At 44.3% G+C, this 16261-nt stretch overlaps 1 protein-coding gene across 9 annotated transcripts in view; it reads left to right on the top strand.

The window, feature by feature from the left end:
- Positions 1 to 862: 862 nt before the first annotated feature.
- Positions 863 to 16261, top strand: part of DNM3 (dynamin 3) — a 177206-nt gene continuing 161807 nt past the window's right edge. For 6 of the 9 annotated variants that reach the window (XM_035332692.1, XM_035332697.1, XM_035332696.1 and 3 more), the window contains exons 1-2: positions 864 to 1052; positions 13949 to 14022. In XM_035332692.1, the coding sequence (XP_035188583.1) occupies positions 907 to 1052; positions 13949 to 14022 (220 nt within the window). In that variant the 5' untranslated portion in view covers positions 864 to 906. Of the gene's footprint in view, positions 1053 to 13948; positions 14023 to 16261 lie in introns of all 9 variants that reach the window. The other 3 variants (XM_035332694.1, XM_035332698.1, XM_035332700.1) reach the window with 2 other exon arrangements.

The following is a 16261-nucleotide window of genomic DNA, read 5'->3' as shown; positions in this document are numbered from 1 at the left end:
TTAACGACGTGTGTGCAGCTAGGCCCAAACCCCCAGCGCTGTAGGCGCTGACACTGCACTGTGTTCCTTGAGAGCATGCTGCTCGCACAGGTGTTTGCTCTGGGTTCGTGGGTTGCTGCTCGGAGCACGAGGAGGTGCTGACGGTGAGTTCCCAAATCTGCCTTTTGTGAATGGATGTGCCTGGAGGCTCCTGCTGCTGCTTGGCTCCCACAACATTATCTGTGTACAGTTTGCTTTCCCTTCAGTTGTGTTCACGGCTAGAAGCTGTTCTGCTGTAGGGATTCACTTTTTACACTAACAGAGAGCCCTGGCCAAGAAGTTTTGATGATGCTCCAGCTCATTAGTGCCTGTCAGCCGCTTGGATGTTCGCAGTAGTTCCCTTTTGTTTCGCTAGTCACGCTGAGCGCGACCGGTGTCTGGCTAAATACAGAGGATAACCATCACTGCAGGGCTCCAAAGCCTCTGTTTGGGATATTTCTGCGTTGTCACTGCTGCCAGTAATCACAGATAAGTCCCGTGTTACGTGCTCAACTCAGCCTCAGCGTGTGGTTTTCGCTGAAACCGGTGCAGTTCTTTCGCTTCAGCGCTGAGGGAAGCCTCGAAGCCCTTTGCAGGAAGGCAGAGGTGCTCTGCTGGCTCCTGGCAGCGCTTTGGAAGGCTGCGGCTGTGACCTGGCCGGGGCTAACCGGGGACCCCCAGTTACCGGCACCCCGACACAGGACCGGGGCGGGGGTACACGCGTGGCTGGGTTCCCGCCACGGGGTTCCCGCCACCACCGCGGTGGGCGTGGCCTCACCAGAAGGGGGCGTGTCCTCCCCGCTGAGGCCCCGCCCCCGGTCCGGGTGCGGGGCGCATGCGCGGCGCGGCGGCCGTTACCTGTCAGCGGCGGGGCGGTGGGGCGGCGGGATGGAGGGGCTCATCCCGCTCGTCAACCGGCTGCAGGACGCCTTCGCGGCGCTGGGCCAGAGCTGCCTGCTCGACCTGCCGCAGATCGCCGTGGTGGGCGGGCAGAGCGCCGGCAAGAGCTCGGTGCTGGAGAACTGCGTGTCCAGGTGAGGCGGCGGCGGCCCCTTCCCTCCCTCCTTCCCCTCCCCGCGGTCCCCCCTCCCGTGTCAAGGTGCAATTCCCCCGGTGCTCGGCGTGAAAACGCCGCCCGGGTCTCTTCGGGGTCCCTTTGCCTTTGGTTCAGCGTTTATTCTCACTGCGTTACGTCTCAGCTCTCCCTCCTGAAGGCTGTAGCGCGCTGCTGATGCTGGCTGCGTTGCCAGCATCCCGCTTCCAAAGCACTCATGAAGCCTCCAGAGATCCCTGCTGGCAGTCAAATTGTCAGAGTTTTCTTTCAGCAAATCTTTAAACCTTTTGAGGTTCTGATCCGTGTGTTTGTGAAACAGCCCAAAATGTATGTGCTGGGAAGGAGAGGCCTCTGATCTTCCTTGTGTGTAAGGTGGCGTGGTCCTGGTCTCACAGGCTTGCTTGGGGCTGAGCGTGGTGGCTGGGTCCTGATGTCTTCTTCTGGGTCCTGCTGGAAAGTCACAGCTCCCTGGTACTGCTCCCCGCCTGGGGGATCCCAGATCTGTGGGATTCCCATCTGATCCCCAGGCTGATCCGCTCCTGTCGGGTGCCAGCTGCCCCTGCTCGCCCCCTTGCCCAAACAAAACTGGGTAGGGCAAAAGGTGGAAATGAGAAGTTTGGGCTGGTCTGGCCTGTTTGGACAAGATGCTGGAGCCTGCTGCACAAGCAAGATGTGAATGTTTCTGGCAAGAGTAATGAGAAGCTGAGGGCAATGACTTCTTGCGCCTGCGTACTACCACGCACCCTGCAGGCACTACCAGAGAAGAGTTTACCAACAAATGTAAAGCACCAGGGCATTTCTGCCATGCAGGAGCTGCAGTCTCCAACCCTCTCTCTAAGTTCAACATCGTTGTCCTATGGAGGAACTTCTTCAGATACAGTATCAGCTGGTCTGTAGGACCTCCATACTTGCCAACTTTTGAAGCCTTTTGTGAACGTGACATTAAAATGCATTACTTCAAGCCTAGTTCTGTGAGGTTTAAGTAAATATGTTTTGCTCATGCCTGTTCTCCAGGCTGAGTGAGTGTGCGTGGTCAGCAGATGTGTGGTTGCTTGCTAAGTCGTGAAAACTTGGCTGTGAACCCTTGGAACCAGATGAGCAAATAGCCATGAGACTGGAAGAGCGCTTCTGGTTGTCAGGTCAGCAGGCAAAATGGTCTGTGGTAGCGATAGGACAGTCCTGTTTTTACAGGGTAATGAAGCTGCTCTCTGAAAACAAGTTTATTGTATCTGTGTCTGTCTTAATGTGCCTTATAGAGGTAACACGTCTTGTTGTAGAGACGTGTTGCACTCCTTTGATTGTGCTATGTTGCATATGATGTTTTAAGCACAGTACAAACGATAATAATAGTACCACAGCTTTGAAATTCTTGTCGAATTGAAATAGTCCCAAAAATGCTCCGAAATTTGAGTGTTAACTCTCATGTTTTTTTTTTTTTTTTTTTTTTTATTTTTTTTACCACATGAATCATTATCATTAGTGGATTTTGAACTCTTAACCTTCAGAGGGACAGTTAAGATCTTCCCTGTCTCAGGGAAGTTAAGATCTTCCCTGTCTCAGGAACAGCTGTAATTGGTACCACGAGGGCGTGGGGTTAGGGAGGGCCTTAACTGTGGGACCAGGCTGTCTTTTCTTTGCTGCCTGTAGACACGAGGCTGTTGTGTCTCCTTCAGCACTTCACAGGGTCTTTGCTTGTGCTAGGATGGCTTTATTTTTTCCACGTGGACAAAGGAAACAGATTTGCTCGTTTGCAGGTGGTATCGGAGCTCCTGCATGGAGCCTGACAGTGCAGGAAGCGTGCCGGGCCAGGCTGCGTTACCCTGCAGCTGCTGGTGGATACGTTGGGGTTAGATTGCACGTGGGATCTACCTCAGTGCTTGTATTTCACGAGGGTGAATTCGTCATGTGTGCCTGCTTCAGCACCTGTGTGACAGCCAGGCCTGCGGGCATCCTTGGAGGCTGGCTTGGAGCAGAGCTGGCACAGGGCCGTGTCAGGTCTCCCAGCGCAGCCGTTATCGTCCCTGTTTGGATTTGCATCACTAAGGTACTCTTCGCTTATTGCTCCTTCGTGTGCAAGGAGATCTTACTGCTTTTGGTAGTCAAGGACTCCGTTTGAAGTCCTTGACTTCTGGATGTTGTGTTTGGATGGAAATAGAGACTCCGGAGGACAGCTGAGGACAGGAGTCGTTTGCGTTTATGAGTTAGACCTTCATGTGTGGAGCTGGTGGCGCTCGTTTGAGGAAGTGGGATTGTCTGAAGAGCACGGTAAGAATGAGTGTTCTAATTACCTGCTTCTCTTTGTGACAGAAGTAAACGTGCCCATAAAACGGTGAGGCAGTGTTTAAAGACTACTGCTTTAAAGTCTACTACGTTCACGGTGGAAGTTGGTGAGAGAGAGATTCAAAAGCTTGAAGGGGGATCAAGCTCTGAGTCCTGCAGGAGGTTGATGGGAGCTAGGTACCTTACCTGGCCTGGCTGCATGCCTGCGCTGAGCACAGGACTCTGACCCTATATGTCATCTGTGCTTTTTGAACATCTTGCTTTTGATAGTAGCAGGGTTTCTTGAAAGAAAACGAATGGCAGAAAGCAATCCTTGGAAACTATGTCTGAAGAGAGAGCGTTTTCTCTTATTCCTTATATCAAAATGGGCTTTCGAGATAACTTGCATCTGTGCCTTTAGTTATCTTGTCAGGGCCTCTTTCTCCAGATTTGAATTAAAGCCTCCTTTTATTCTTGCAGATAGTGAGAAATTAATTTAATTTCCAAGCTGAGAGCTCTTTACTTCCTTTCCCGCCTAATACAATATAAACTGCATGTAGCCAAATAATTGTTTTATAAGAGATGTGAGCTCCTGATTGTGAGCCCGTCAGTCATAATCAAACAAGAACTCTCGTTTTAAGAGCCTGAGGTCTGGTTTTGTAAAACAGCTCTGCAGCTTTTTGATCTGAGACATTTTTGATGATTGTACAGCCACTGCTTAGTGTAGAGCTATTTATTATGAAATATGTACTAATTTTTATTATTCCAAATACAGTTCCTCGTGTGCTGAGCTCATTCCTCGAGATGGCGGTGGTGAAAAGGCTGTGTTGAGTCACTAGGGGAAAAGAAAGGAGTTTCAGTCCGACCATCAAAGCAGAGAATTTCCCCAAAGAGAGTACAGGCATACTTAGATTGCCTGCTTCCTGGGAGAGGTACAGCTAAATTGGTGCAAATATTTTATTCTTTTAGTTACTAGACATCATTGACAGAAAAACTTATTTTCACATGAAGTTCACCTCTGTGTGAAACAGGCATGAGGAAGCTAAGCAATAGGAGACACGGACTGAAATGTGGCGCTCTGTATTCTTTTTTTAATCTTAAGGGTTTTCTGGAAATGAGAATCAGCCACTCCTTTTCCTGACTAATTAAGGCATTGTGCAGCTGTATTGAGCCTATTAGTCTAGTTATCAAAATACGCTGGTGCACTGAAAGCAAGAATTGTTCCTGGGTATTCCGTGAAGTGGAAAGAGTAGCAATGAGACAGTGGCTCATTTTGGTTGCTTCACCAAATACTTTTTCTACATTTAGAGGTTGGAAAACAAACTTGGCCATCTAGATGTGATATAGATGGCCAAGGTTTGTTCTCAGGTATAACTCTGATGTGGATTTGAAGCTCAGTTTTATGTCAAGTCTTGAGAACTGATATATGCAAAGTGAAACAAATGTATAGTTAATAACTGATTTGTTTTGTGACATGTAAAGTGAAAGTTTTCCTTGAAAACTTGAAAGCTGTTTTGAGGATCCATGGCACTTTAATTTTATTGATTAAAAGATCTCTTGTTCATTAAGAAAAGCTGTGCTCAGTAGGGAGGCAGAGTATAGGGAGCCCTGACCTGCATTCTGCTGTGTAATTTCCATGCATCAAGCAGTTCACAGCGATGCTAATTCAGTAAGTAATTATTGCTTCTGTAAAGTGTACCTAAGAGAGTACATGTGGTCTTAATATAACTTTGGCATTTAATAGACAATTAGTATGTGGTACTGGTTCAGTGATCACAAGCTTAGCATTGGAAGTCTGAGACCTAGCTTTCAGAAAAACCCCAAACCCCACAAAAAACAACTCTCTCAAAAAAAAAAAATAAAAAAAAAAATAAAAAAAGTTGGTCTTGAGTGCCTTCTGAGAAGCCTGTGGTACAAATTCAATTGCAGTTGTTATGGGAAGTTCAGTCCATCATGGTCCTGAAGGTAAATTGTCCTCCAGTGTGAGGTTTGTATGTTTTTTTTTTTCTTCCAAGATCATATGTATCCACTTTTTATCTGAACTTCTCCACATTAAGAATTGCACAGAGGCACTTCTGAGAACTCAGCAGATTGCCTGACTCTGTAGGCTCCTGTCTAACTTGACAACCCTGCTACACCCTGCCTTCAGGAAGGAGCCCTATCCTTGGCGTTTGGCAGCGCTGGAAACAACAAATAGCACGCACGGTTGTTGTCTTGCTGTTTCCTGAAGGGCATTGCCTCTGGTAATGGTTCAGACTTGTGTAAGTTGCCGTTGTAGACAAAATAGGAAACAGCACTTTTCAGTTTAGATAAATGGATATCAGCGATATGATTATTTTGACATTTCCCTGTAAACACAGGAAGTGAAGCTGCCACAGACTTCAGCAGGGAAGCAAAGTGAGGATGCTGTTCTCCTCTCTGCCTCTGACTTGCTGTATGACCTCAAGCTGTTTTTTAAATATTACCTACATCTACATCCATGTGCACATGCAGTCTTTGCTCTGTAGGTAGTCTTTAGATTTTTTTATCCCTTTATTTTTAATTTCCTTCTGTTTTTAAAGGCAGGGTTAGCATCTCTTCTTAAAATCTGTGTGGAACAACTGTGACTGTAGTCTAAAACTTGCTGTTAAGCATTTTTCTACTTTGTGTCACGACTGCTCTAGGTATCCGTGTAACACAAAAACTGAGTGGTGGGTTCTGCTTCGGACAGCTGAGGTGTAGCAGCATTTCTGCTTTCCAGAAAGGGACCCTTGCTGCTCTTCGGTTTGTGCCTCTGACAGCTCAGTTGTTGTTTGGGATTTGGTATCCATCAGCTGATCATGGAGCAAACTGATAATCTTTGAAGGATTCATGGGTTTCTTAAATAAAGCCTGCCTAGACTGCAAGCATGGAGGGGCAGAAGCCATTTCTGCTTTTTCTGTGTTTTTTTTTTTTTTTTTTTTTTTTTTTTTAACAGTGCATTACAAAGTAAAGCCTTTGGTAAATAGAAGCCTTTGAACTCCCCTTGTTCACTGTGCTCGTGTGCGATGGGTTACTAGGGGCCCTTTTAATGCTGTGCGTCTGCACTGTAAAGCCTGTAGTGTAAATATGCTGAGAGCAGGAAACGAGCATTATTTAACTGTGACCTTGCATCTTTTTCTTCAGCAAGTTGCAGCGAGACGAACAAGGCAGCATTATTGAACTAGAGAGGAGCAAATCCCATTTAACCGCGTGCTGGGCTTTGATGTACTGCCAAGTACTGTTGTCTGTGATAGCCTCTGGGATGCAAAGGAGACTGGAGCTGGAGATAAGAGAGGTTTTCAACCAAGGCATCTAGTGATAATGTCAGCTTGCATAATTTGTGTGAGGAAGTTATGCTTTTAATTTAATACCTAGCATAGTATTTTTGCATCCTAGTTCCTGTGCAAAGTCACCGAGATTTCAGATACGTCGGAGTTCTCCTAGCTGTAACACGGCTCGATGTCTGCCCTCGCAGCTGACATGATCACAGCTGGATTAATCTTGTGCACTCGGTGCCTTGTTTACTACGTACAGCACAGCTGCCTGCAAATGTACGTGTGTATTTGGTAGTACTTATCTATACAGAATGCTCTGAAGCTGTGTGTGAGCTCCCCTGCGGAGAATAGGCAGGGCAGGAATAACTGGAAGGTATCCCTACCTCTGTACCATGACAGTGGGTGAAACGGGCTGGGTTCCTGCTCCAAGCTGGGCTGCTGAAGGCATTTTTACCATAATCCATCAGAGGCGATGTTGTGCCCTTGGGTGCTCACCTGTTAATTTGTCCAGGTGCTCCACAAATGCTGACAGAAGATCCCCAAGGCCTGTCACTGTTGGGAAGCCCCAGGAGTTCCTCCTCCCCTGCCACCTCTCCCTTTTGCTGTCTTTCTGTCTCTAAATTCGGGCTGTCTTTGTGCATCACTTGCCATTGTGCTCTCCCTCCATACTTTCAGGGGGGAGTAGGAAAACTGAATCTGCTTGCATTTAAGCTTTGCAAAATGATCTGAAATGGCTCGTCTTGTACAAAGGAAGGTAATTGCACAGTTTGACACGTTTGTCATAAAAAAAGAAATGCATTTTCGCATTGCTTCTGAAGAGGCAGAGATTTTGGACTTCACTGGGACGTGGCATAGCAGATTGTGTTCCCTACCCCTGTTTAAAAATTCTGCGTTGATGGATCTGAGTTCAGGAGAGGGTGATTTGGGAGGAAAGGCAGAAGCTTATTTTGTCTGGGTTTTTGATGGTAGCACTGAAATCTGCGTTACTTCAAAGTTCTGCAACAGCAGAGTATCCAGAGGTGAGTTACTTGCAAAGTGCAAGTCATTACGTAGTGGCTGGCTTCGTGCGGCTGATATGTCGACAGTACTGGGGACATTGCTTACTGTTTAACCCTTGCAATCAGAAAATCTGTTTGATTATATTGTAGAGGAATACTTCTTGCTCTAATCTTTTTTTTTTTTTTTGAACAAACATAGTTAATAGTATTTGTGTTCCAAAAACTTCAGTGCGCTGACACCGATTTAAATTGAATAAGGAATCTCAGTTGTTCATTTCTCGTGGAGAGACACCAAATCTTGCTGCATTAGTATTCATCCTGAGGTTGGATGGGCTTTCATGCTCTCACAACGTATGCAAATGAGTCCCTTCCTAAGAGCAACCATATCTGATGAGGGAAAATACAGTTGAGAAGCCTGCTTCACTCTTTTCACCGTGAAAATCGGAAGAATTGCTGTTTGTTTGTGGGGGTGTGTGTGTTTGGTTCCTCCCCCCTGCCCTCCGGCTCGGAGTTGATGGGGAGCACCGCTGTTTCCGGAAGCTTTTGTCAAATCTTAAAGGAGAAAGAGAGAAAAGGGCATTTTCACAAATGGAATTGGGGTGATGCAGCAGAGCTTTGGATGCCTGCCAGGGAGGACAGATGCACCGTGCGTACAGTGGCTTGCCTACGAGCCTGCACGTTGGCAGCTTCCTGATCTGTTAATACAGCAAGCCCACAGCCCGGCATAATCACTGCAAACAGAGCACTGTTCATCTTAGCACTCCTCTGGGTTTGCCTGGCAAGTTTTCATAGCTGTGTGTGACAAATTTTCAGGCCTGTAAACATTATTGAGACTTTAAAGCTTTCTATCACACAATAGATTTGATTATTATTATTATTATTGATACTAGGAAGTACATTTACTTTGCTACAGTGAGCAAGCTGGTCTTTTTCAGTGCAGAAATGCTATGTAAGGTATTCCCAACGCTGCCAAAATATGGCAATAGATCTGGGGTACCAGTGGTGGTCTGTACCTTCTGTTCAAATGTCTCCTCCTTCGGAGAACCTTTTGACTCCAGACATGTATAATGGAAGACCTCACCACTGGGACCAGAGTAATTTTTGGCACTGCTTTTCTCATAGCTCAATAATGTTTCATGGGGAGGTGTGATAATTTTTGCTTGCTCGTTGAGCAGAAGAGCTGCTGCTACTTAAGAAAAGCATCTTGCAGATGTGGGAGGCATGTAATGTCAGCGTCCATCCAAGCCTGCTCTGTTTCCAGCCTTCTGCAGAAGGAGGGAATCTCAAATGTTGCTTTCTCACCATGGTGGTGACTGAGTGTTGTCACTGAACAAGTTGTAGTGGAGGTGTGCAGCTAGCATGAGTGACTATTTTATTTCTTACCTTCAGAGTCTACGCCCACCAGATTCCCATGGTTTGGGGTTGGGTGAGGTTTTTGTCTGTCCAGGTGTAGGTTTTGCACCTTCCCCCTCTGGATTTGTGTATAGCTGGTCTCAATTCTGTAAAGCAGGGATGGGAAGGAGACCCAAAGAGGTGTTGTAGTCTGCTAGGTTGTAGTGTTGTGTAACAGCTACAAGTTTTTTTTTTCCTCTTGTGGAAGAAAGGGAAAATTTTGGTTCAACTTGTACATGATCACCTGGGAGGGATGGGTCAGATAACTGGGCAGTCAAGCTAGGAGGCTAATTTATCCACTCTGCTTGAAAGAAAGAGAGATCCAGACATCCTCGAACTGCTGACTGCTCGCTTTCTAACCCCTGAAGGCATGCCCAGCTGTGTGGGCTGTGGTGTGTAGTTACTGCTCCTTGTATTGCGTTGCACCTCAGTTCAGCAGTTCAGCTCCTCTCTCAGGTGAAGGAAAATTGACCTTGAAGGAATGCTTACTACAACCCGAGACCAAACTTCTGAAGAGAAAGTGAGCTAAGCACTAAATTGTGGTGGTAGAGGCGCCACCATCTCTGCTGGGTGGTTTACAAAAACAAACAAAAACCACTGGAAAGACTGGTATTAAGCTTTAAGAGCTATCATAGCCAAGATTGCAAAAAATCCACAGCATCTTAATGCGTTTAGCTTGCCTAGTAGGCCTAATTAAGATAGGTGTCATTGGTCTTCAATAAAGAGGATTAATTATTTTGTACGCCTTGATGTAAGCCCCATTATGTGAAGCTGAGGTTTGCAGGCAGCGAACAAAGCTGTGGGAGATTGTGTTGACTGACAGGCATGCCAAAACAAAAAGCATTTCCTCTCCTCTAACTGATGAGGGGAGGGGAGGGATCGAGTGGTGTCTGATCGGAAGAATTGGTCTCTGCTCGGAGTTAACGAGGAAGAACGTACGTAGCTGAGTATCAGTGGGATGTAGCGAGCGGGGCGTGCTGCTTTATTAGTGGATAAAAATGGTTTGTGGTTCAGAATGGCAAAGCACAACAGAGGGACTGCCTGAAAGCTTTAGCATTTCTTGAAAATGTGTCCCAGGGCTCTTGTGTACAGTCGTTTAAAGGGTAGAGGAGTTGTGCTTCCAAAGCCATGGAGGAAGAATAAATACAGTGATGGCAGTGCCACTGATGACAAGCCTGCTCTGAGAAAATACTTCAAATCACTCGATATCACAAAATTAATACCTGGAAAGGTCTCTGCTTAAACCCAAGGCATACTCCCCATCACTGGGGTATGCCCTGCTTTGTAATGGCCAAAAGTGGGTGAAGGACCTCTGGTGAGGTCCTCTGCTGCTGGTGAGCACAGGAGGAAAAATAAAACGAGCACGTGTGCCCAAATAGGTCTTGGATGGACACGTTAGTGTTAAGAGTTCTTTAGTTAGAAATTAGCTGGTTTTGGTTTATGAGCTTGAAAAAGCAAACCTGAGGAAAGATGTTAGCAAATTAACTCCGCGGGAACGGGGTTAAGCTGAGGCAGGGGAAATTTAGGCTGGACGTCAGGAGGGGGTTCTTCACAGAGAGGGTGGTTGCACACTGGAACAGGCTCCCCAGGGAAGTGGTCACTGCACCGAGCCTGTCTGAATTTAAGAAGAGATTGGACTGTGCACTTAGTCACATGGTCTGAACTTTTGGGTAGACCTGTGCGGTGTCGAGAGTTGGACTTGATGATCCTTAAGGGTCCCTTCCAACTCAGGATATTCTATTCTATTCTAAATCTTAATGTCTCTTCTGTAGGCCTGGACCGTGCTTTTTCTTGTTTTGTTGTTGTGTAGCACTTTGATAAATGCAAAAACAATGGAAGCCCTTTGTAGTACTTGGGTGCAGCGCACGTCTGCTGCAGGACTGGAGGTGCCTTGGCGTTGGCTGTGGAACTGCCCACTCTTTGCACGAGAGATCGCCGTGCTCCTGGTGTGCCACTCAGGGAACAATGAATGGTCTGCTGGAAAAAAGCCCAGGAAAACTGTTGACTTTTGGCCTAATTGCTTCCTATTGCAATTGAAGTTGCATTGCATTCCTTGGCCAACCTTGGGAATGAAGGCCGGTGCGTTACGGTACCGCGTTGTTTCCGCTAGTGGCCCGTGGGAGGCCCTGAGGAAGGTTACGGGCGTGGGAAGGACTTTGGGTTATGGAAAAAGTTCTGTGAGTGGAGTTGCCAACGTTGTTTGACAGACTTAGATGGGTGTTTTGTGCTCTTCCATAAGAGAAATATAGCTCGATCTTGGTTTTGATATACTTTTTTTTTTCTTTGTCAGCTATAGTCGCGCATTATAACTGCACAGCCTCGTTGAAGATAACCCCTGTCTAGTTTGCTTTTCAGCATTTTGCTCTGGTTTCATCCCTTCCTGAAATTTAAAAGGATGTTCCCTTCCCTTTCATGGGACTCTTCCCGTTAATGAGTTGTCTAATTGCTATTTCAGCTTATTTGCTTCCTGAGCATCAGAGGAGGTGGTATGCTAAAGCAAAGATGGCACACAGAGATGTGATCTTTCCTTTTTTCATTACTCTAAAGTGAACTACTGTAGGAAAGATCAGACCCTAATTGTTGTGTTCCTATAAACCAATAATGTTTCGGTATGGCCATTAATAATGTGCTTCCCCATCCTGTGACGTCAGTTTTTGAGACCTGGGTTTTAGCAAGTGAAATTCAAACTATCATCTCTTACCTTTGCATGTTAAATGAAAATGTTAGTGGATACGCTTGTTCAGACTTCTGACACTGGAAATGACTGATATCAGGTACTGAAGGCACTTCAGTTTGTATCAGGCAATAAATGTGTAAGTAATTTTAAAGCTTCTAGGGTAAAAACTATTTGGCCCTAAAAATATCTAATGATATTCCAACAGATGAGTGGATTCTAAGGCTGATGACTTCCTGAAGTGATATTCTTGACCGCTTGGCTGCTTGCATCTCATTTATATTTGATATGTTCAGTTCTGGCTGGGCAGCACTGGACAGGCTGTGCTGCCAGCCTCCAGCCCGTCACGTCACAGCTGCATTGCTGCTGGGCTGGGGCATCTGTTGTCAGCAGAGGGACTTGTGCTGAAAACGCTCCGAGAATAAAGATGTAAAAGTGGCTTGATGCATGGCTTTTAAAGGAATATAGCTTTGGTTCCCAGCCTTATTCCTGAACAGTGTTCTTCGTTCTAGAAAGAATGCTTTCTAGACCATGGGGAGGGGAAAAGCACCTGCATCCTGGCCTGTGGATTTCAAAGCGGGCATTTCTGCACAAGCAGTAGTACAGCATTTAATGTGTTTCTCTCACTGCTGGAGTTGTGAGGTAGTACCACGTTACTTGTCCTAAAAAAGTGGAAAGTATGATTTAAGTTTGATCTGTGTATTTAAAGAACTGCCTCTTTTCTGGAAGTAGATCTTCTGTATTTGTTCGTAGCACCTGATTTGGGCTGTGCAGATGCCATCGCCTTGTGGTTAAAGCTGAAATTCCAGATTTTTTGAAAATAATAGTAATAAAAATTCCTTGTCCCTGTGGGAGCAGAGTTTTGAATTGAGGTCAGTCTTTTTTTTATTTTTTATTTTTTTTATACAGGTAAAATATGTGTCCAGCACTTCTGGAGAAGATATGCGCAGCTCTTACAGTATCTCTGCATATTCATGCAGTGCTGCAGCCGCGATGCTGATGCTTCAGCACTGCTGCTTGGTTCCAGGATATGCCAGGCTATTGGGTTTTCTCCTAAACTCGCCCCGTGAACACTTTGTTCTCCTCACCCTTTGTCATTTCTTTGGCTTCAGGCTGTACATTTGGAGCAGAAGCCTTACGTCCCCCTGCCATTCACTGTTCAGGTGCTTATCACCCTCGCCAAGCGGGAGCTCAGCCAGCTTCCTGCTCGCGCTTGCTCGAACAGACGACGGGCTTTTTGACAGTAGTTCAACTTGTTAGAGAGGGTTATCAAATGCAATCTATTGCAGACAGGGAAAGGGAATGTTCTGAAAGTCGTTGGCTTACGGTTCTTTGCAATTTTGCTGTCAGCGTTGTGTAACTAGGAGTTGTGTTAATGTGGCGTTCTTGATCTCTGGCTGTGCTTAGTCTGAAGCAGAAAATCGGTAAGTCTTTTTATCCTCTAACTCCCTGAAGAAGGATTTTAGTGCCTCATGTGGTATTGCAAAGGGCCCTAGTTTGTTTTAAGTGATCGGTTTGTCCTGAATAGCAATTCCTTTCAGTTTCTTGTTAAAGAAAAAAAATAAATCAAAAAGCCAAGTATGAAACCGTCATCTTGGCACGCATTTTCTATACCCTAGGCTACTGTCATTTCAATACAAACAGTAAAAGGAGTATGTTTTTGTTAAGAATTTCTCTTCTTCCCCATGAGAAAATATCTGTAGCTGGCACTTCGCTGTGAGACAGGCATCTCCCAGTTGGTAGGTAAAAGAAATTGTGATAGAACTTTTGATAAACTTTGGCACCTTTGAGAAAGCAACAGGATACAAGAACTAGCTTACATGTTGTAAAACATCACAGTGGATTTAAATCAGTTTGGGTGTCATGCCTTTTGCATTATCTCTGTTTTAATGAGAGTTTGTATTCCTATGTCTATATTCTCTGTGTGTCTTCAAAGGGAGTAGAGGGTGGGACGCTTACTAAAGAGCTCAGTAAACGTGGGCATGGCTTTCAGCACTCTTTCTATGAATTGTGAGTTTTGAGATGATCATGAGGAAAGAGAATCAGTAATCAGATTGGTAATTTAATTTTGCTGTGTATTTGTCTGTTGACCTATTGCTATCTCAAATTGAAATTAACAGCCCTAGTTTATTGTACAGTTTGATGTAAATCTCCCCCCAGCAACTTTCCATTTTCATTGCAGCTGAAGGTACAGAGGAGGTTCCAAATTAGTCCAATATCTTAGAAACTGGGCAGCCTTTTCTGGGTTGTAACAGCTTATTTATTTTTATGTTTCTAGGGATTTTCTTCCACGAGGTTCTGGAATTGTAACAAGACGTCCATTGGTCTTGCAACTTGTCACTGCCAAAACAGGTAACCTCTCTCAGTTTAATGCCTTGACGAAATGTTGGTGTGTACTTCGGTGGGAGAAAAAAAAAATCCCGGAAAACGTAAGCAGTGTGAAGAGAGGTGCTACTGAACTGTCTGCAACAAAGGCCTGCTGCTTTGGAATTGTACCCTCAAGAAAACCAATCTCGTCCTGATAAATCATTAAAGTGTAAATCCTAGAGCACACAGTCAATTTGGTCCAAGATAGAACTTATGGCAGAGGAGAAAAAATCATACATGCAAACAGTTAAAAATTAGCTTTGATTTTTCATTTCTTGATGAGCTTTTCAATTGTGTTAACACACCAAAATTATGGTATTTCTGCCTTCAGCTCTTGCTCCAGTGTCACAGATTTGGTTCCACACGGCTTGTTTTCGTGACGTGTCTTTTTTAGTTGGACTCACTGCACTAAGTAGAGCAGAAGGTAGCCTTTGTGAGAGTTGGGCTTCTGTGTATTTGTCTGGTCAAAAGTAAAAATACAGCATGTGTATCCCACTGAGCTACGTGAAGTATTGAGACCTGTCATTGGAATTTACCAACTTCGTACTCTTCCAAGTGGTGCTTTGTCTGCTGTTATGGAGCTCGGTTCTCTGGCATATTTAAAAAACAGTTCTTCTGTCATTCACTTTTTTTTCCATTCTAAACCAATGTAAGCAACAAAACCACTGATTTACTGTTGATATCCTCGTAAAATAGTTTTTTTTTTAAAAAAAAAAAAAGGGAAAAAAATCCAAATCAGTCTTTAAAAAGGACAAGTAGTGATCTTTAAGCTGTGAAACACTATGAAACTCAGGAAGAAATAAAATTGAAGCTGCCTGTAGAACTTCAGTCTTTCTGTGTGTGTGAAGTTTAATTAAGTTCTTGTGTGTGTTCTTTTAGGAAAAGGTCTCTGTCATTCACAGGGAGGTAGACTTCAGTCTGCCTAGGCTCTAAATTTTTCTCTGAATTACTGCTTGTAAAGAACATCTGTATTTTCAACGCCTCTGTGAAGTTTGCCATACTATGGAAAAGAAAGGAAAAATTGCGGAATCCATTATTTACGTATTCCCATCTTAAACCTGGGAGTTTTCAAGTGTGTAATACATGTACTGTGCTTTATTTATACAAAAAGATCAAGTTCATTTAAGTTGGAGGTATGAACACTTGTCGTTGCTGCATTTCTAGCTTTAGAGCCCTGACAGAAGATGCCGAAATGCATGAATAAGATCTAGCGTTGGAGAATCTTCGTCTAATTTTCCCAGCATCATGTAAGAGCTGAAGGAAAAAAAAAAAAAAAAAAAGAATCAAGCTCTATGCTGCTATTCCTAACAAAATGGCTAAACTGTGGGGCCATAAGAATCAGTAAGCCAACTCTTATACTCCTAACCTGAGGTGGTTAAATACGTCTTCCTTGACATCCACATCCTAAACTTATCCCTGCCTGATCTGCATTGCTGTATTCTGTAAAATCATAATTGTCTGTTTGATTAAGTGGTCAGTGAAAGGGATTCTCTTTTTTTTTTTTTTGTTTTTTTTCTCCATTAGTATATTCACATAATTTTACCAGCTTTAGATAGACATCTATGTTTTTGTATGGGTGCCTTCTCTGCTGCGAAGTATTTTTTTTTTTCCATTTTAACTTAGAAACACAACAAAAACTCAAAAAATCTGAAAAAGTGAGCTTCCACCTAATTTCTAGTTTCCTGGACGCTGGCACATATTTCTCCCTTTGGGAAATGCTGTATATTTCTTGGTTGTACTTCAATGCCAAGACCTTTGAAAATACAGGCTTTGATTATTTTGTTACTTTCTTTAAACTGCTCAATTTTTTGTTGTTTTTTGGTGGTAAAACTCTAAGTATCCTTATCTTTAAGCCACTTTTATCCTTCTGAACTAATTTTAAAAAGAGAAGATAAAACTGCTTCGAGAAGCACAGTGTTCTTTTACAGGAAGCAGATGCTGGACTGATCTTTATCAAGTTCATAATTATTTAAAATGCTATAGAAAGTAATTAGAGGACGTTATCAGGTTCTTGGTACTGTAAAAAGCTTGACTGGTCTCTAATGTTAGGAATTTTCTCGACTCTTTTAAAAATAACTATTCTTAATCTCATTATTCCTTGGGGGAAGGGGAACGCTTTCTATATACTGTAAGGTGTAGGCGTGGAGACCTGACTGCAAGATATTTTAGATTCATTTTGGAAGTGGTTAAAGCTTCACTTACCTTTGAGTGGTTGCACTAGGGG

The sequence above is a fragment of the Oxyura jamaicensis genome, chromosome 8 (genome assembly GCF_011077185.1).
Source record: "Oxyura jamaicensis isolate SHBP4307 breed ruddy duck chromosome 8, BPBGC_Ojam_1.0, whole genome shotgun sequence".
Lineage (NCBI taxonomy): Eukaryota > Metazoa > Chordata > Aves > Anseriformes > Anatidae > Oxyura > Oxyura jamaicensis.
Note: the sequence above shows the minus strand (reverse complement) of the source record. Positions and strands in the feature narration are given on the sequence as shown.